General features: G+C 67.0%; 1 protein-coding gene across 1 annotated transcript; it reads right to left on the bottom strand.

Annotated features, from left to right (window-relative positions):
* Nucleotides 1-2,199: 2,199 nt before the first annotated feature.
* On the bottom strand, nucleotides 2,200-3,978 carry Lingo3 (leucine rich repeat and Ig domain containing 3). Its single transcript, XM_026414741.2, has one exon. It carries the CDS (start codon nucleotides 3,976-3,978, stop codon nucleotides 2,200-2,202), a length of 1,779 nt encoding a protein of 592 aa, XP_026270526.1.
* Between the last annotated feature and the right edge of the window lie 15,570 nt (nucleotides 3,979-19,548).

Raw genomic sequence — 19,548 nt, 5'->3', positions numbered from 1 at the left:
ACTGGACAGCCAGGGAGGCTGTTCTGGGCCGTGGCCCCTGGGGTCCACCCTGACCCCATCCTCCCCGTCCCAGAGCGAGGACAGGTGTCTCCTGCTGCCTCGGGGACGGGTGGGGTCTGCGCCCTGACACCAGGTGGGTCGTTCTCTGTGCCCCGATGTCCCCTCGGCCAGGGGTCAGGCGTGAGCACTGACCAGTGCTGCTGCAGGGCTCGGCCTTGCCAAGGCGGGGGACGGGCCCCCAGAGGAGGTGACCCCCCCGGGCCCCGTGGAGACCTGCTTTCCCGCGGCCCCTGCCTGAGCTCGGGTCCCAGTCACCCCGACGGCCAGGGGTTCTGCCGGCCCAGCAGCCCTCCCTCCCTCCTGTGGCCTCCGGTCCCACCCCGTCTGCCCTGCAGCCTCCCTCGGTCCATCTGGAGATCAGGATCAAGGGCACCAGCTCACAGGCCGTCCTCAGGTGGTCCCTCAGTGCCTGGAACAGAGCCGTGGGTGCCCCGAGGGGCCTCTGTGGCAGCCTCTCTGGGTCCTCGGGTCTCCTCACCCCAGCCTCCAGCCCTGCTCCTCCCAGGGAACAACATGGACTTGTGATGAAACCCGTCTCAGTTTTATTGGGTCCAGTCACATACAGCAGGGGGACGGTGGCACCTGCTGGGACGGGGAGAGGGGGCGGAGACCGTGCCCTGCCGCCCTGTGGCCCGGGGCGGCGCCCTCCTGTCTCAGGAGGCTGAAGGCACTTGGATGTCCTCTTGAGGACCTCAGTGTGGTCATGGCGACCCAGGTCAGGAGGAGGCTGGGGGACAGAGCGGACCTGGCCACGTCCAGGGCAGCGCTCACCTGCTTCGGGTCCACCACGGGCAGGGCCAGGCTCCCACAGGCCCAGTGCCAGCCCCGGGGAGATTGGGCCATGTCCCCCAGGCTCGCCTGACCCCTGGGCGCGCGGCCAGCTGGCCGTCTCCCTGCGAGATTCCTGACCCCAGATCCTGGATCCAAGTAAAGCCACCAAGCCCTTCCGCAGGCCCGGATGGGGGTGCCCAGACCACTCACAGAGGACACCGAGGGCCTGGGTGGTCCTCAGTCCAGCTGGGAGCCCACACGGACGCGGCCTCTGGAACCCCAGGCCAGCCTGCGGGCTCCCGTGCCCTTCCTCAGGGCCAACTGGTGGAGGCGGAGGGCGGGTCGGAGCTGGGTGGGTCAGGTCCTGGGCAGGTCCTGTCTGGGCTCTGGACCCTCCCCAGGAGTCTCCCATGCTGACCCCGGGACCGGAGCCCACCCCTGGCAGAGCAGGGGATGCTGGTCTGGGCTTTCTTTACCAGACCACCATCTGCCTGGGACACCCCACCTGGCCCTCGGCCCCCTGCACCTCTGTCCCCTGCTGCCCCCTGGTGAGCGGGGCCGGCTTCCTGGGCAGGAAGCCTGGCTCAGCCTGCTCACTGCCCTGGGGGTGCAGCCCGGACCCTGCTCCAGCCCCCAGAGCAGGGGTCAGCAGGGGCCAGGCGCTGGGGACATCTGGGGCTGGTCTGAGCTGGCTCAGGGGTCCAAGGCTCTCAGGGTGGATGACCCGTCCAGCTTGCCTGCCTAGAGGGAACCCTGGACTGGGCCAGGCCAGGGAGGCCGAGCCAGCCGTGAGGGCCGTGGAGGAAGCCGGGGACCTGGCTTCTCCTGGGGGCAGCCCGCGGGTCCTGGTGGGGGCTGGGAGTGGGCGTGAGGTGTCCCACTTGCAAGCAGCGGGCAGGCCCCAGGTGTGAGTGTGTGTCTGGGTGTGCGCAGCCTGGACTTTCTGGGGACGGGTTCCTGGGGGCTGTCCCTTCTGGGGGGCGTCTGTGTAGACTGTCTCCCCAGATGTGGGAGCTGTGTGGGCAGCATCATGGGCCTCCTGGTTGTGAACTGCAGGCCACAGGGACCCTGGGGGCCTCTGAGCCGCCCAGCAATCCGTCCCTCCACCCACCCCCAACCCCAGCCCAGGGACTTTGGCAGGGGCAGGAAGATAGGTTATAACCTTGAGAAAACACTTGAGAAACTGCAAAAGATGCTTTCTGATGAAAAACAGTCTGTGGTTGGGTGTCTACAAAAAAGGGGAAGTTCTGCCAGTTAGCCGACTTGCAGGTTCCCCTTCCCCCTTTGGAAAATGCATAGGTGGAAATCAGTCTGGTAATCTGACCAGGATAGGGCTTCCCCAACTGGGCCCAGGGCTTCCAGCGCCCCTCAAATCATCTTCATGTTGAACTTGCGGGCTCCGCCCTGGCCCGTGGCCGCCGCTGGCCCGTCCGCCTTGCGGAAGGAGTACTCCACGGAGAAGTGGTTCTTGTGCTGCCCGCGGCCGCGGCTCCACACGAAGAGCAACAGGAAGCAGAAGAGCACCACGCCCAGGAAGGTGATGCACCCCATGGCGGTGGACACCAGGATGGCCGTGAGGTCCAGCGGGAAGCGCGCGGCCACCTGCGTCTCATTGTGGCCCTCGCCCAGGGTCCGGTTGGCGGCCGGCGCGGGCTGCACCGTCAGCGTGGCGAAGTAGGTGTCGTTGCCGCCGGCGTTGCTGGCCACGCACGTGTAGGTGCCGCTGTCCTGCGGCCGCGTGTCCAGGATCTCCAGCGTGCCCCCGGGCAGCACGCGAGCCCGGCCGGCGCTGGTGGCCGTCACCGCGCGGTGCTGCGGCGTCACCCAGGCCACGGTGGGCGCCGGCTCACCCTCCGCGCGGCAGAGGAAGCGCACGTCGTCGCCCGCGGTGGCGGAGACGTGCTGCAGCCGGCGCTCGCGAATCTTGGGCTTGCGGCAGACGAAGTACTCGAAGAGCACCGAGTCGGGCAGGTTGCGCAGCGCGTCGCCGCGCACCTCGGCGGGGGTGGCGCAGGCCGGCAGGCGCCCGTCGAAGTTGAGGGTCTTGCGGCGCTGCACGATCCAGAGCAGGCGACAGTCACAGGCCAGCGGGTTCCCGTCCACGCGCAGCGTCTCCAGCGTGTTGACCGAGTGGAAGGTGCTCTCCTCCAGCGTGGACAGCAGGTTGTTGGACAGGTTCAGCAGGCGGATCTGTCGCAGGCCCAGGAAGGCCTGCGGCTCCACCACGGCCAGCAGCGCCCCGGCCAGGTGCAGCTCCCGCAAGCGGACCAGGTCCCGAAAGGACCCGCGCGGCACGGTGCTGATGGGGTTGTGGGACAGATTGAGGCAGGTCAGGTGCGCCTGGTGTCGCAGCGCGGCGGCCGGCACCGCGGTGATGTTGGTGTGGGTGACGGACAGCGAGGTCAGGTTGAGGCCCTGCAGGCTGCCCGCGGCCACCTCCTCCAGCAGTGGCCAGTTGTCGATCTCCAGGTGCAGCAGCCCCGGAAGCTTCCGGAAGTTCTGGTCCTCCAGGGCGGCGATGGCCAGGTGTCGCAGCCGCAGGGCGCCCAGGCCCCGCAGATGGCCCAGCGACTCTCCGGACAGTGCCGTGAGGTTGCAGCGCTCCAGGGTCAGCTCCTCCAGGGCCAGCAGCCCCGCGAAGGCCCGGCGCGAGATGAACACCAGGTCGTTGTCGCCCACCTCCAGCCTTCGGAGGCTGTGCAGGTCCTGGAAGGTGTAGTCCAGCAGGATGACCAGCCTGTTCTCGCTCAGGTCCAGCAGAGTGAGGTTGTCCAGGCGCGTGAAGACCCCGGGCGGGATGAGCTTCAGCTGGTTGCCGCGCAGGCGCAGGACGCGCAGGCGCGGCAAGTTGGCGAAGGCGCCGGGCTCCACGTGCGCGATGACGTTCTGGCTCAGGTCCAGCTCCTCCAGCTCGGGCAGCGCGGCCAGGTCCCCGGGGTTCAGGCAGCGGATGCGGTTGCGGCTGAGCTCCAGCAGGCGCGTCTCGGCCGGGATGCCGTCGGGCACGGCGGTCAGGCGGCGGCGCGCGCAGGCCACGGCGCGCGTCTGGGCGGCGCACTCGCAGCGGGCCGGGCAGCCCCCGGCCGGGGGCGGCGCTGTGGGCAGCAGCAGCAGGTGCAGGCTCAGCACGCGCAGCCAGCAGGTCATGGTGCGGAGCCTGGGCCTAGGGCCGCGCCAGCATCCTCAAGCGCACCTGCGGGCGGGCGGGGGGCAGCGTCAGCACCTTGCGGGTGCCCACCCCTGGTGGCCCCGGAAGCGGCTGCCCACTCCAGGTGGCCCCAGGAGCTGCTGCCCACCGTGTGGGCAGCACTCCACTCCTGGGGATCTGCACCCAGGAGGAGGGCACGTGTCCCGAGACCCGAGCACAAATTTCACTGACACAGCATGGCTAATAGGTGGGGACAGTCAGGTGTCCACGGGTGCAGGAATGGGCACACAGCGTGGCCCTGCACAGGCAGGAGCACGATTCTGCCTGGAACAGCAGCGAGGCCCGACACACTCCACAGAGTGGATGGCCCTCAAGGACCTCGTGCTCAGCAACAAGGACCCACACAATAGAGGACCCACTCCCAAAGGAGTGTGTGACCCTATTAGCTGGAAACGTCCCAAACAGGCTGGGCCAGAGACAGGGTGTGGATTCCCGGGGGGGCTGGGGCTGGGGAGGGACTGGCGGCTCCTCGCGGGCCTGAGCTTCGTTCTGGAGTGGTGCAGTGTCCAGAAAGCACTGGGGAACTTTTGTGCTATGTGACGGTCACCGCGGTAGGAACACTGCAGGAAAGGCCCTCTGACCTGGAGGGGAGTCGTACTCAGGTCAGTACTTTTGTTTAAAAAGACATTCATCGGGGCTGGGGTCTCCCTCAGTGCTAGGGTGCTTGCCTGGGTTGGATTCCCAGCACTGCAAATACACAGAACGAAGCATTTACGGAGTGCCTGTTGTATACAGGCTCGAGTTCAGTGGTGCATAAGCCAGACGTGGCTCCTGCGTCCTGGGGTGCACATCCACGGGCGAGGGGCACGGGACCCTTCCACTTGTGTTAATGCCGGCCCATGTGTCCTCCAGGTGCCCCTCGGCCCTCCCCAAGCTGGGCCTGAGCTGGACACACCCTGCAGGACAAGCAGCAGTGCTTCATGGGAAGCAAGGGCCGGGCCTCCACGAGTCGGGAGTCGGCCGACGGATGACCAGGATTGTGAGAGGGGGTGACTCCAGGCCAGGAAAGGGGACACTTGAGCTGGACTCTGTCGGGGGCTGCTGTGATCCCCAAGGAGACTCAAAGTTGGAGTCTCGCTCTGGGTGTCTTGGGGGGCCTTGCTCGGAGGTGGGGACTCTGGGTGTGAAGGGTTGGGGAGGCCACACGGGGCGGGCAGGCCTCTGTCCAGTGACTGTGTCCTTCAACGAGAGGGGAACGTGGACACAGGTGACACAGAGGGGAGAACGCCACAAGAAGATGGGGACAGGCCGGAGTGACGCGGCCACAGCCTGGAGCCCCTGGAGGCTGGGAGAGGCGGGGGTCTTCCTGGGGCTTGGAGGGGCCAGCCCCCCCTCGCTGGCCTGGCCCGAGCCTTCAGCAGGCAGCCCCAGGACCCTCGAGGCCAAGGCAGCCGCGGAGGGTGCTGCGGCTGGAGGACGGCTGGGCAGAGGCCGGGCGGAGCGCGAGGCCCGCAGAGCACAGTGCGGGCTGGGCGTGAAGGTGGAAATGAGGGGGGGTCTCGGGGCTGGATGGCGCAGAATGTGGTGGCCAGGAGGCCCAGGCCCCGGCAGGCCCCGGAGGGGGTGCCTTCCTGGTCGTCTGGGCAGCCTGCTGGCCCCTGCTGCTCGCTGACCGCCGGCTGCCCACCCTCCCCGGGTCTGAGATGGGGTCGGGTGGCAGGAACAGCCAGATGGCGGCCGCCCGCACCACCCACCTTTCTGCCCAGCTGCCAGGTGGCTGTTTGGCATCTGAGCCGCTGAAGCCCCAGGCATCGCCCACTTCCCCTCGTCCTGTCCCTTCAGACCTGGCTCTGGGACAGGCCAGAGCCTGACCTGCTGTACACGAGGGCAGTGGCTTCCCGGCTTCTAGACGCTGAGCTGGGGAGGGCCGCCTGGGCAGGGGCTGGACCAGGGCCCCGAGCCGGCGGCTGGCGTGTGCGAGAGTCCCTGCCACCTGGTGAGTGGGGAGCCGAGGCAGGCGGGGGGCACCTGAGCAGGACCCCTTGACACAGAGATCACAGGGCCGGGGCGCAGCTCAGGCAGGGCCAGTGCCGCTGGCTTCAAGGTCTGCTACTAAAAAAAAAAAAAATGCGAATACGGAGACAGCCATGTGACAGTGACAAGGACACAGACGGAGTGATGCATCTACAAGCCAAGGGACACCAAGGGCCTATTGAGAGGGGATAAGTCTCTGTTGTCTTAAAGCCACCCAGTTCCTGGTAATTGGTTATGGTCACCCCAGAAGACCGACACAGGGCTTCAGCCACACCCGTGCACCCTGCAGAAAGGTCAGCCCAGGACAGTGGCACACACAGGCGGGCTCTCTGCAGTGTTCTCGAAACAGTGAAGAAGTGGAACCAACCTAAGTGTCCCTCAATAGGGGATGGTGAAGATAAATCCTAGTCTGTGTCAGGATGGGCAGGAAGGTGGGCAGGTACTGACAGACAAAAATGGATGACTTGATCTAGGTGTCCATCCACATGGGCTCAGTCCAGTACGTGGAGTGGAGAGGTTTCTCTGGACCAACAGCGGAAGTCAGCTGAGACCTCGTTAACGGGGTGGCGGGGAGAGAAGGCTCTACCTTAAAAGTCCATCATTTGGGGATCAATCAAGCAATCAGTGGTTAGATTTAGTTGTCGGTGTGGAACCTGGGGGCTACGTGCCTGGGAGGGCACGGCAGAGCTCTGGGGAGGAAGACCACCTGGTTGCTGTCAGTCACGACAGGGCACTGCTCCTGGGGACAACGAAATGTCCACCTGAAGCTGTATCTGGGCAGCTGGACGAGCACCTGAGCAGACGCCCCGCCGCCCGCAGCCACCCCTGCGGGATGAGCACGGCCGGGGGCAGGAGGGAGGAGAGGGCGCCGCACACCACCCGCTGGAGTGGCCCTGGCCCGGGGGTGGGGGGAGTGAGGTCCTTCCCTCCCACCCCCTCTGGGGCGGTTTTCCTGGGTCACCCTCCTTGGCTGGAGCTGTGGCGGTGTGTGCAGGGGCCTCTCCCGGGAGGGGACGGGCACCGCTGACTGCTGCTCCCTGGGCATCTGCCTATCTGTGCCCCGGGCAGTTTCTGTCCCAGGCCTGTGCTGGGCTCCTGCCGGGCTGCAGAGACGGGGCCTGCGCAGGCTGCTCTGCAGGAGCTGGGCTCCCTGGCTCTGCCCCAAGGGGAAGCATCTGGTCTCCCGGCCCTGCAGGTACGGTCGCTGTCTGTCCTCTGCTGGGGAGAGCGACACGCCTCAGGATGAAGTCAGAGCCTCCTGACCCACCTGCCCTCCCTCCCCGCCTCCCCTCCCCTCTGCGCCAGCCACACGGCCCCTCCTGGAGCCTCCAACTCTCCAGGCTCAGTCCTGCCACAGGGCCTCTGCCCCTTCCCTGCTCGTCTCTCTCTTTGACTTCATTTTGGTCTCACCTGAAATGTCACTGCCCTGGTTACTTTCTGCCCAAGTCCCCACCCCAGTCTCCCTGGAATGCCAATCAAAGCCTTCCTAATGCTGGTGTCTGGTGTCTGATCGCACCATGGAGATGAGGGAAGAGGACAACGAAGAGGGAGAAGGAGGAAATGGTGGTAGTGATGGTGATGGTGGTGGTGGTGGTGGTGATGGTGATGGTAGTGATGGTGGTGGTGGTGATGGTAGTGATGGTGGTGGTGATGGTAGTGATGGTGGTGGTAATGGTAGTGATGGTGGTGATGATGGTGATGGTGGTGGTGGTGGTGGTGGTGGTGGTGATGGTGGTGGTGGTGGTGATGGTGATGGTGGTGGTGATGGTGGTAGTGAAGGTGGTGAAGGTGGTGGTGGTGATGGTGGTGGTGGTGAAGGTGGTGATGGTGGTGGTGGTGATGGTGGTGATGGTAGTGATGGTGGTCGTAATGGTAGTGATGGTGGTGGTGATGGTGGTGGTGGTGATGGTGATGGTAGTGATGGTGGTGGTAATGGTAGTGATGGTGGTGATGATGGTGATGGTGGTGGTGGTGAAGGTGGTGATGGTGGTGGTGGTGATGGTGGTGGTGGTGGTGATGGTGGTGATGATGGTGATGGTGGTGGTGGTGGTGATGGTGGTGATGGTGGTGGTGATGGTGGTAGTGAAGGTGGTGAAGGTGGTGGTGGTGATGGTGGTGGTGATGGTGGTGATGGTGGTGGTGGTGATGGTAGTGATGGTGGTGGTAATGGTAGTGATGGTGGTGATGATGGTGATGGTGGTGGTGGTGAAGGTGGTGATGGTGGTGGTGGTGATGGTGGTGGTGATGGTGATGGTGGTGGTGATGGTGGTAGTGAAGGTGGTGGTGGTGATGGTGGTGGTGAAAGTGGTGATGGTGGTGGTGTTGAAGGTGGTGGTAGTGAAGGTGGTCATTATGGTGGTGGTGATGGTGGTGGTGGTGATGGTGGTGGTGAAAGTGGTGATGGTGGTGGTGTTGAAGGTGGTGGTAGTGAAGGTGGTCATTATGGTGGTGGTGATGGTGGTGGTGGTGATGTCAGTGACAGTGGTAATGGCGTTGCCTGTACAGCGGGCTCTGTGCCAGCCCGGGCTGCATCTTGGTTGTCTCTTATTCCCACAGACTCCATGGGGGTGTCCCACGGCCACCCCACTTTACAGATGGGAAGGCTGAGACCCGAGGCGGCCTCCGTCACCCTGGTCCACAAAGCACAGGGATCCATCAGCTGGTTCCCTAAGAGATGCTCGGGCGGGGGAGCCGGGCACACGCCCACCCCAGCACTCGGAGTGGGAGGCAGGAGGACGGCAACTGCGGGCCAGCCCGGGCGGCCTCCTGAGATACTCAAATAAAAACTACGAAGGGCTGGGCACAGCTCAGCGGCACTGCCCCTGGGTGCCCTTCCCAGTACAGAAAAGGAGAAGAGAGAAAAAGAGGGAAGAGAAAGAAGGGGAGAAGGAAGGGTTCCGGGGGCAGCGGGCAGCACGGGAGCAGGGCAGAATCCACTCTTCCTTCCGGGTTTAGCAGGAAAGACAGAGAAGGCGGTTTGGCTCCTGCCCAGGCAGGGGTGGAAGGCTCTGGGGTGCAGGGCGGGCGTCGTGGGGCACAGCGCTGGAGGGTCGGGGGCAGGGAGAGCACAGGCCGGGTCCCCCCCCCAGCAGATGCTGACCCGAGTCCTGCAAGGCCCAGGCCGCCCTGCCTGCTGCTAGGGGCTGCTCAGGTGGAACCGAGCTGCGGGGGGACAGGGCTGCTGGGACCGTCCTCTCTGGCCCTGGGAAGGCACCACCCTCGCTGTCCCCTCCTGACCCGCCTGCTCGCTGGCGTCCTGGGCCTGGGCCCCTGCGGAGGCTGCCTCCCAGCACGGCCCTGCCCTCGCCCCCTGCTCCCTGCTGCCCAGGACCTTACTTGCCCTCCTCCTCCTTTGGCAAAGGCCAGTAACTTCATGCCATCCCAGAATGCCAACCCCCTCGGGGAGATGGCCACTCACTGTCCACCGTGAGCGGGCAGGGCTGGGCGGAGCTGGGCAGCACCCATACCCTAGCTTTTGCTAACCTCTCTGTGCCCTTCTTTGCTGCAGGGTGGTGTCCCGGGCCTTTCAGGCTGGGCAGCGCCCTGCCACTGACTGCGCCCAGCCTCTTAAGCAGCTGGGGTGGCGGGGTGGCCGCCGTGCCCGGCTCCAGTTCTCTGAGTAGCTCCTACAGATGGTGAATAAGGACAAAGCCACCACCATCACCAGACTGAGGGCCAGAGCCACCGAGCTGCCAGCAGGTGGCCTCAGCTGCATGACGCTGTGTGACCTCCCAGGGAAGCGGCACCCTTTCTGGACCTGGCCTGTCCAGCGCAGGCCCAGGGCCGTCTGGGCGTCCTCTGAGCTCGCTGTATAATTACTCCTGGCCGATGCCACTGCCCTGCCCAGCAGGGGCCACTCAAGCTGTGACCTGGTTTGTCCACTCAAACCTGTCCCCACAGGCCTGCCTGTCATTTCCCTGTGGGGTGCTGGGGACGTACTGCTGGACTGAGGCTTCAGGGTCAGCTCTGGCCCCAGCTGGGCGGCAGAGGCCGGGGCTGCCCACCCACAGCCTCTCAGGGCAGCGCTGTGCTGGTGTCTGGGGGCAGCGGCAGTGTCCTGGGTGGAGGCCAGTACCCCCAGGTGCCTCCACTCTCAGAGGAGGAAGGGCCAGGCACTGGAGCGGGCAGCAGCCTCTCTGGGCCAGTCCCTCCCCGGAGTCTGGGCCTCACACTGGGCGGAAGGCCAGGTGGACACATCCAGTGTGTGGTGGGGACCTGGGCAGAGGCCCTAGAGCCCCCGGGGGAGGCCAGGAGGTGGACGGGGCCGTGGGGCGTCTGCTTCACTATCTGTCCCTTCCTGTGTCCCCAGCCCTGGCCTTGAGCAGGGTCAGCCTCGTCCCCGCCGGGCACTTCTTCCTGCCCTCGCAGGATGCAAATGCCATCTGCTGGCTGTCTCAGCCGCCCCACCCTGAGCTCCAGCCCGGGCCCACCACGTCCTGGACGTCCCACGGCGTCCTGGACGTGTCCTGGTCCCAGCCGTCCCAGCCTCTCGTGGGAGGCACCGAGCTGCCCAGCTGCCCTCTGAACCCTGAGGTGCTGTCCTCCTGCCCCCCGCCCCCCGCGCTGTCAGTTTGGCCTCCAGATACACCCAGACCCGCCCTCCTGGCTCCCCTGCCACCGCCAGGCCACCGACACCACCCGATCCCCGCTCCCCCCAGGCCACAGCCCCTGCTGCAGCCAGTCTGCCCTGCGGTGGCCCGGGGGCCCTGCGTCCTGGGAGCTGAGCTGCATCCTATCCAGATCAGGACACCTCAGTGAAGATGACCACACAGCCCTGGACACTGTCCCACATCCCCTGGGTCAGAATGTCGCAGGGAGAGCCCTGCAGCGCAGGGTGCAGGCAGAGCAGCGGGAAACCGGGGAGATCAGCAGAGACCAGAGCCCAGGGCCACCCAGCAGGGAGAAGCTGTTGCCAGGCCCACCCGGCTCTCCAGGACAGGGTCCCTGTCTTCTGGGGGAGGCTGCCTCTGCCCACCTGCAGCCAGGAGTGGCCCTAGATGAGCAAGGCTCCCCTCCTCACAGGCCGGGCAGCCGCACTGCGACCACCTGGGGTCAGCAAGTGTCAGGCGAGTGGAGTGACCTACGAGCCCAGGCAGGGCCCTGGGTACGCCTCTCTGGCTGTGGGTGGCCAGGCCTCCCTACCGGCCTCCAGAGAGGGAGAGAGGCTGGGCGGAGGGGGCCCACTTCCCCAGGCTGCTCTGCGAGCCCGACGCCTTCTCCCAGACCCCGCCACGTCCCCGCCCTTAAGGATCCGGGTCTGGCCCAACAGAATGCGCCCTTGGGCCACGGTGGCTGTGGGTGCCATGGCAGGAAGGGACAGTCATGTCCCGGGGGTTGTCACTCCTTGCCCGCACCCTGGCCACGGGGGCAGGACCAGCTGTGGCTCCAGGCTTGAAGCTGGAGCCCAGGTTGGTGCCGGGAACCTTCCTGGGCCCTCCCCCAGGAGGCCAGATCCCTGGGCAGCGCTGCCCGTCTGCCCACAGGACCCGGCTGGGCCTCGGGCACAGGGAATGCCCTGGGGACCCAGCGAAGGGCAAGGCCCTCCCAGGACACAGGCTCGTCACTCGCACAGGAGCCTGGCCACCATGGATGGGGTGGGGGCGCCCGGCGGGTGGCACCTCCTGGGGCGCGGTGGCCCTGCCCGGTGCTGTCCCCAGGGCGGGTGGGGCCTGGCGTCTCCCGAGTCCCAGCCGACCAGCGCCCCTGGAAGGGTCTCAGGTCGGGGCCGCATCCCTGTGACCCAGAGCGCTGCAGGGGGAGCCCCCACGGCCAGCACCCAGTCCCGCCCTGGCCTCCTGCCGACAGCGGGGTCCCAAGGGTGTGGCCTCAGGTGAGAACGGGCCACCTGCCACTCCAGAGCAGGACAGGCCCGGGGCCCAGCCCGACCAGCTGCCGCCCGCGGTCAGACACTCGGCACCCCGAGCCGTGGTCTTCTCCTCTGAAAACGACCCTCAGGATCGCAGACCCTGGCTGGGTCCCCGCGGACGTGGCTGAGGCCAGGCTCCGGGCAAAGCCCTGCTCTGCTCCCGCCAACTCCCCGCTCCTCCCTTCCTCGAGCACCCGCCGTGGGGGGGCCCCCTGGATCCGTTGGGTTGGCAGTGCTGGGGACGGAGCCAGGCCTTCCCGGGCTCGACAAGCGCTCTCCAGCACCTGAAGTCCCCGCCGTCCCACGGTCAGGACAAGAGCACACAGCACCCGTGGTGGACAGGCTGCGGGCAGTCAGCAAGGAGAGGGAGCCGGCGGTCCCCAAAACAGGCCGCTCGCCCTGCAGCCTGGGGACATGGCACCTCCCAGGGCAGAAGGGGCTCTGATGCAGGGCCAGGGGAGGCCCTGGGCAGGGGTCACCCAGGTCACACCAGGGTCCTCCTGAGAGGAGGCGGAGGGCCAGAGTCAGAGGGCTGGACGCCGCTGCGCTGCCGGCCCTGGGCTGGAGGAGGGGCCAGGATTTAGCCCAGGAGGCCGGGACACTCACTCAGGTAGGGGTCTTTGAAGGGGAGGTGGGACATGGCCTCTGCAGAGCCCCGCACCCACCTCCGGGCTTGAGAAGGCAGAAGGGATGGGCTCAGTGCGGGGACCTGCCTGGGGACTCCTGAGCTGTCCCCACGGTGGGCTCCTCGCTAGCCCCCACTGTCCCGGGACTCACTTGGACCCCTAACCCAAGGAGAGGTGGGCACCCCAGGGTCCAGGGACAGCCCCTGCCCTCGGCAACCCCAGCCCCTCCGGCCCACCTCTTCTTCTGAGCAGAGCTCCGTCCCCTGAACCCCGAGATTACGGGGGACACGTCCTTCCGCCTGTCCCTTCCCAGGCCAGGGAACCCTGAAGCCTTCCTGGGAAAGGGTCGGGGACAGCTCGGGGGGCCAGCAGCTACCCTCTGTCCCCAGGCTCCCGGCAGCCTGTGGCCCCGCCCACTGGCTCTGCTCTCCAAGGTCTTCTTTTGGGGACACACTACTGGCCCCCAGGACTGGTGCAGCCTCTGTCCTAGATCTGGGCCCTCCCGGGGTTCTCATGCGTGACAACTCATTAAGCCCTAATTAGTCTCCATCTGCTAGGACTTGCTGTCAACCCTTGGGGGCTGGGGGCCTCCCGACCCACTTTCCTGGCCAGCCTGTGGGGGGCTGTGCACCGCCCTCTGCAGAGGAGGCCCCTAGACCTGGGTGCACTCACAGTGCCTGCTCAAGGCTGTGGCCGCTCCTGCTCGAGCTCTGAGGCTGAGGAATTAGGAGCTCATTGTGGCGAAAAGGAGACAGAGGTTCAGAGTGGGCCCAGCTCCCTCAGTGTCCCTTGGCTGGAGAGAGTGAGCCTTGGAACCCAGTCTGATGTCAGCCACTTTCTACAGAACCCCAGTTCCTTACCCTCCCGAGGCCTGATTGACACGTGGGTGGTGGGCGGCTTGCTGGGCCCGCCCGAGTTCTCCAGAGGCCCTCTACCTGGTGACTAGGTGGTGAGTCAGGCGTGCTGGAGTGTCGGCTCGTGGGAAGCGGCATCCAACCTCGGAGTGGGATCGGCTTTACCTCCTGCTCAGCAGGGCACCTTCAGGTGCCGGGCAGGCCTGGGGTGGACGGCAGGACCCCATTCCACAACAGTGAACAGAAGGCCCGGCGGGTGTGGGGCAGGGCTGGCCTTGGTCCACCACCGGCATCCGGACCACCCTCCATTGGGACCCAGCTGGGTGTGAGAATTGGCGCTTAACCCTGTGGGAGGTGAACCCTCAGACAGGGGAAGCTGCCACTCAGAGATGTCACTTGCTGGGAGGCACAGGCTGGGCAGGGGACAGGAGAGCAGATGGGAGGCCGCAGGCTGGCCCGCCCCCAGGAGGCTGAGCAGCGGCACAGCGGCTCACAGGGTCTCCTGGCTGGGCTGCTCCAGGGGGGATGAGGTGGGGGTTTGCACGTGCCCATCCTGGCCTATCTGTCCCCTACTCCTGGACCTGTTTCCAGCCCTGTCTCCTGTCCCTCACACACCCCACCCTTCCCATTCCCAGCACCTCTTCCAGGGAGCCCTCTTGGGTTGCTCTGCTGTCCTGAAGTGTGACCCCACCCCAATCCCCGGATTGTCCTCCTGCTGTCCCCGACTCCACCCGAGGCCCCGTCCCAGCACCGGCGAGGCAGGGGCTTCTCAGGCCTGGCTGTGCACACGTGGGTCGCGATGGTGTTCCAATAAGGGTCCAGGGCCATGCCCAGAAGTCGCACTGCTCCCACAGCCCGGGCGGAGCATCTTCAGGGCCCGCAGGCCCGCAGAGCCCAGTGAAAGGCGGTCTGCAGGGGCCACCAGGTCTGCCCCGCGCCCAGAGGAAGCACGAGGTGCCCCCCCAACTTGTTGCATGGCGCTCAGGGGCCTCGGCGGCCGCGACCCGAGGCCCAGGGAGCCCAGGCCCGGCTTCCAGGCGCAGAGCCCCCGCCGTCGCGCTGCCCCCGCAGGCCAGGCCAGGCAGGGGCTGGGCCGCGCCCCCTCGCGCCCCCGCGGAGCCTGCCCAGGCCGGGCGCGGGCTCGGCGGACCCCAGCGCCGCGTGCCTGCTGCCGGGCGCGGGTGCAGGACAGCGAGGCCCCCGGTGCCCGCGCCCCCGGCCCGCGGCTGCTCCCGCGCCCACGCCGGGCACATCCCCCCCCCGCGTCCCCGCCGCCAGCTGCCCCCGCCCGCGCCGCCCTGCGCCGCAGACAGGGTGGGGGTCCGCGGCGAGGGGCGCCGGCCCCCAAAGTTTCGGGGCAGCGGGGGCCTGAGAGCGCGGCAGCTGAAGGCGGTGCTGCCCGCGGGACCCACGCGGCGCGGTGCGGGGCGGGCGCCGACCCCGGGCTGCGGGCCCCCCGGCCCAGCGCGCGGCCACTCACCTGGGCGGCTCCGCCGCGGACACGGCGCGGGCTGCGGCGCGAGGGCCGCCCGGAGCCGACAGGAGCCGCCGCCGCCGCCGCCGCCGCCGCCTCCCCGGCTCGCCGTGCGCGCCCCCGCCGCGCGCGCCCGCCTCGGCCTCCCCGGCTCCTGGCGGGCGCGCGGACGTGGGGCGCGCGGCCGGCGCAGGTGTGCGGCGCAGGTGGGGGCGCAGCCCGCGGTGTCCAGGCCCCTCTCCCTGAGGCTGGCGGGGGGCCGCCGCCCTGCGGGAAATTCCGGGGCTCCCCAAGCCCAGCAGGTTGTCTGTCCAGAACCTTCTGCCACCTGCCACCTCCAGTAACCGCAGTCCAGGCCTCCAGCTGCACCTGGACGTTGTCCCCAGCCCTCCAGGTCCATTCTGCAGGTGGTCCCCGGAGGAAACCCAACACTGGCCCCTGGCGCGCAACCTGGGGCAGCTTCCTGCGACCCTCGGGCTCTACCCACTGGCGCCCGCCCTGGTCCTCGCCTCATTCCCAGGGCGCCCACCCCCTTGCCCCCCCCACCCCGCACGGGTTGTTCCTCCAGCCTCAGGGCCTTGGAAGGCGCTGCCCTCTGTAGACTGTCTGGGCTGTCACCAAGGCACCCTCAGCCTGGCCGCGGCTGCAGCACAGAGTGCTCAGTGCACGTGGAAAGCGAGTCCCACAAGCAGCCAGGGCCTGGGGGCTGGGTGCCCTCCCCTGGAGCCCGGGGGAGGGGCCTCAGAGGGCCCAGGCTGTCGCAGCGGGTCGGGCTCTGTCCCCTCCCTGCCCGGGGGCTCCCTGGTGGGAACAAGCCCTGGGATCAGAGCGTGGAGTCCAGGCCCCAGGACAGCTGCCCCTGGGCCTCAGGGAGTCGGCCTCCCAAGGAAGAGGGTGGTGGTGGTGCCAGGGAGGACCAGCACCAGACGGCACCTCTGAGGCTCCTTCAAGCAGGCCTTGCTCCTGCCTCGTCCTCCCTGCTACGACCCAGCCGTTATGTCCCCATTTCACAGATGAGCTGACAGACTCTGAGGTGCCATCTGTCCCAGGGAGGGGAGGGAGGCTGGCCTGGCCCCTGGGAACCGGTGTCCACTGCAGACCCCTGACCCATCCCCACCCTCTGCGTCCTGAGCAGCCTCACGAGTGGCTCCGCACCAGCAGAGCCACCTGTGACTCAACAGGCTTTGTTCCCAGACTGTCGCGTTGGCCACAGGCCCAGAACTGCATCCCGGGAGGCCGCAGGCCAGGCCCCCGCGGGACGGCAGGAGGTGGGTGGCCTCGGTGAGGTCTGGAAGAAGGACATGACCTCTCTCCATGCCCCCCTCCAAGGCTGGGTGCTGCCCCTGGGTGGCCTCGGGCTGGCCACGCCCCCCTGAGCCTCTGAGGCTGATACCTGCATCTCGGGGCTCCCGGGGCAGGGAGTCCTGAGCCCTTGGTCCACCACGCCAGGCAACAGGGAGGGAGCTGCAGGGCCCAGGACCCCGGGACGGGTGGTGGGAGGCCACATTGGTGGCTGCTGCCTGACCAGGGCTGAGGTCGGGGCAGCGTCCTCAGGGAGGGCTAGGGACATTAGTCGCCTCCTGACTGAGTCCTGTCCTGCCATGTCCGGGTTGGGAGGCGGCGGGGCTCCACCCCACCTCGATGTGCCACCCGCGAGGGGGGAGGGGCTCCCGGCCCGTGGCTTGGCCACATCGGCCCTCAGTGAAGACCTCTCCCAAGAGCCCCGAGAGGCAGGCGTCAGAGAGGGGAAGTGACCAGCCTGAGGTCACAGAGCACCTAGATGCTGACTTGGTGGCTCTGGAGGACGTGGCAGGGTGAGTCCTGGGGGCTGGGCCCACCTAGGCCTGGGCACAGGCTGTCCTCGTCCCCCGACGCGGCCCCCACTTCCCCTGGACTCACCCCCGCACTGGCTGCCATGTCCCTCCTCCCCAGCTCCTTGGCAACTCCGGGATCTGGGGACTCTTGCCTGACTCTGTCGGTGCCCTGCCCCCTGCTGGGCTGCAGCGACAGGTACCCGCACAGTGAGGAGGGACGCGGCCTTGAGAAGGGGCACAAGGGCCCCACACCCCATCCGGGGCTCCCTGACCTGTGGCTGTCCCCTGCCTTCCTTGGCCTGTCTCACTTCCTGTCCCCAGGGGGCGAGAGCCCAGGAGAGCCCCCCAGCACTTAGTAGGTCTCAGCGGAGGAACAGCCCAGTTTGTGGCTGGTAGCTGGATGAGGGTGGGTGGAGTCCGGGGCCAGCCACTCATTGCTGGTGACCTTGGGGTGTCCCTCGTCCTCTCTGGGCCCAGCATCCCAGTGGTCCTCCATCGGCTGCCTTGGCGGGGGCAAGGGCTGCGTGGGAGGGGCGGCCAGGTCACAACCTCCTGGACCCTGGGGGTGGTACCTGGTTGCCAAGGTTATGGCCACCTGTGCCGGGGACATTGCCCTGGAGAGGGACCACGGGGAGGAGAGGGCAGCTCTGGGGACAGGAAGGGCCCTGCCCACCCCCAGCCCCGCCTGCTGTTGTGGGGAGGGTGTGAGGCTGGTGGGGGGCTGGTGGGGGGCTCCCTGGCAGGATTCTTCCTGTGCCTCCTGATAAGATGACAACCCCTCCCTCTCCTGTCTCCCCAGAGCCACGGTGGTAACAGGTCAGCAGTCGAGGTCAGTGTGGGGGCAGGTGGCTCGGGAGCCTTCTGTGGCCCCAAGTGGCTTCCCCTCTGTAATTGAGGCAGGAGTCCTCAGTTGCTCAGGGGAAAAACATGAGGAGTAGCTGGGACCTTGGGTCTGAGGCCAGGCTCCAGCTTGGCTGGATACTTGCTGTGTGACCTCAGGCTAGGCGTCAGCCTCTCTGAGCCCCAATAGCCTCATCTGTAAAGTGGGGATCACTAGTCCTGTGGCTTTGGGGAGGGGTAAACGGGCATATAATATTTACCACCTGCCGGAGCCGGGCCAACCATCAGGTAGGTACAGAGTTGCCTGGAGTGAGCAAGAGGCATGAGGTTGTCTTAAGGGAAGTTAAGAGCCATAGAGGGTTCTAGACCAGGGTTGGCTTTGGGTGGCCATGTGGGATGATTCTAGGTACAGAGGCAGGAACTCCAAGAACTGTCTCCCAAATAAGTAACCGCCCCCCACCCGAGCTCAGAAGGAAGCTCACTCATCCACCCTGGGAAAGATCTCTCCTCTGAGGCACACAGAAGTGGAGAGTGCATCGCCTCGTGCGCAGGGCCCTGGGTTCAGCTCCCAGCAAAAGAGGGGAGAGGAGGAGGAAGCGGCGCCCGCAGACTCGGAGGCCAACGGTGGGTGGGGGAGTCAGCCCACATGAGCTCACCTGAGGCTCTGCCTCTCGAACACAGGCCCACAGGGAGGGCCGCCGCAGCCAGCCATGCCCCCGCCCCGCCTGTGCCCGTTCCGCGTCGTCCCCGGAAGACTTCTTCACCCCTCGGTCAGGTCCAGGTCCAGTAAGGCCGTCCACCACCAGCCTCCACGCAACGCTTTGGCTGAAGAATCTCGCCAGCCTTTGGGGCTCCCCGGGTGCGGACACTGCTGACCCGGCATCCGGTGGTTGCTGGGGGGTGGGGCACGAGGTGTCCCACCTGGCTGCCATGTTGAGTAGGGAGATGCCCTGCCCCCGGCTCATGAAGCTCCTAGATGGGCAGGGGTGGGCCAGCAAACACAAGCAAACAGCTAGGGAGGAGGTCCAGGCCCTGACTGGTCAATAGGCGGGGGCCACCTGCGCGCGAGACACTCCGGTCCTGGTCCGGGGACAGGCACGGTGTGGGACTCTCAGGTTGTGCCCATGGGAAACTCTCGCCTGGCTTTCTGACGTCTCTCCCTCTGGCACTCTGAGCCCCCCCCGGCAGTGTGGCCTCGTCCTGGCCTGGGGTGTCCAGTCTCACTCTTGAGACCGCAGCGGCGGGGGTCGCGGGCCCTTTTTCTGGGTTGCGCGAGTTCCCACCTTAACTTGAAGGGGTGTTGGAGCATCTGCACGGAGGGCCCTCCTCACTGTCCTGTGGGAAACAGCCTGGGCCTCAGGGCCCAGCGCACCCGTCAGTCCCAGCCCTGCGCCAGCACCGCAGCCTCCGTGACGCCAGGCCGTCCCCGACCCCAGGGGGCCACCCTTCCACTCCCTGCTCCTGCTCAGCACAGGCCTCAGTCTCAGTGTGGGGCTGCGCCCATCGACCAGGGTCCAGGCCTGCGGCACGGGCCCTCGGTGACCACAGCCCTTGGCTTCCACGTCCCGCCAAGAGGCCTCGGTGCTGACCACAGAGGCTCCGCTCTGGGGGACAGACGGAGGTCCTGCCTCGGCCCAGGACCTGGCCTCACAGCAGGTTCCAGAAGCTTCTGACGGTGGAAAAGACCCTGAGGCTCTGGTGGTCAGCTCTGCCTCTCCCCACCCCCACGCTCTCGGGTGGGGCCCAGAGGCGAGGAGGTGGCTGCGAGAGGCTGGCTCAGGTGGCCAGCCACGGTGGTCTCTCCCAGCTCCAGACCCACCGGGGACTGCAGAAAGTGAGGCCCAGGGTAACTGGGGGGCCTGGGGGGGGCTGAGGGGGACAGCGGACGCCACTCTGGAGGGCCGGCGGCTCGCTCCCCAGGCCCGCCCCCACTCAGCCAGCCGGTGGTCCCAGGGACTGACCTGTGTCCTCATCCCTCCCTGGCCCCTCTCCGGGTCTCCAAGTCCCTTCCCTGACGCCTGTAGAATGTGAACTTTTCAATGTGATGTTAAAGGGACAACA

Source organism: Urocitellus parryii, chromosome 3 (genome assembly GCF_045843805.1).
Source record: "Urocitellus parryii isolate mUroPar1 chromosome 3, mUroPar1.hap1, whole genome shotgun sequence".
Classification (NCBI taxonomy): domain Eukaryota; kingdom Metazoa; phylum Chordata; class Mammalia; order Rodentia; family Sciuridae; genus Urocitellus; species Urocitellus parryii.
Note: the sequence above shows the minus strand (reverse complement) of the source record. Positions and strands in the feature narration are given on the sequence as shown.

What these genes read in the sequence shown, in the direction of transcription:
- Lingo3 (XM_026414741.2), bottom strand. Translation starts at nt 3,978, where the DNA reads ATGACCTGCTGGCTGCGCGTGCTGAGCCTGCACCTGCTGCTGCTGCCC.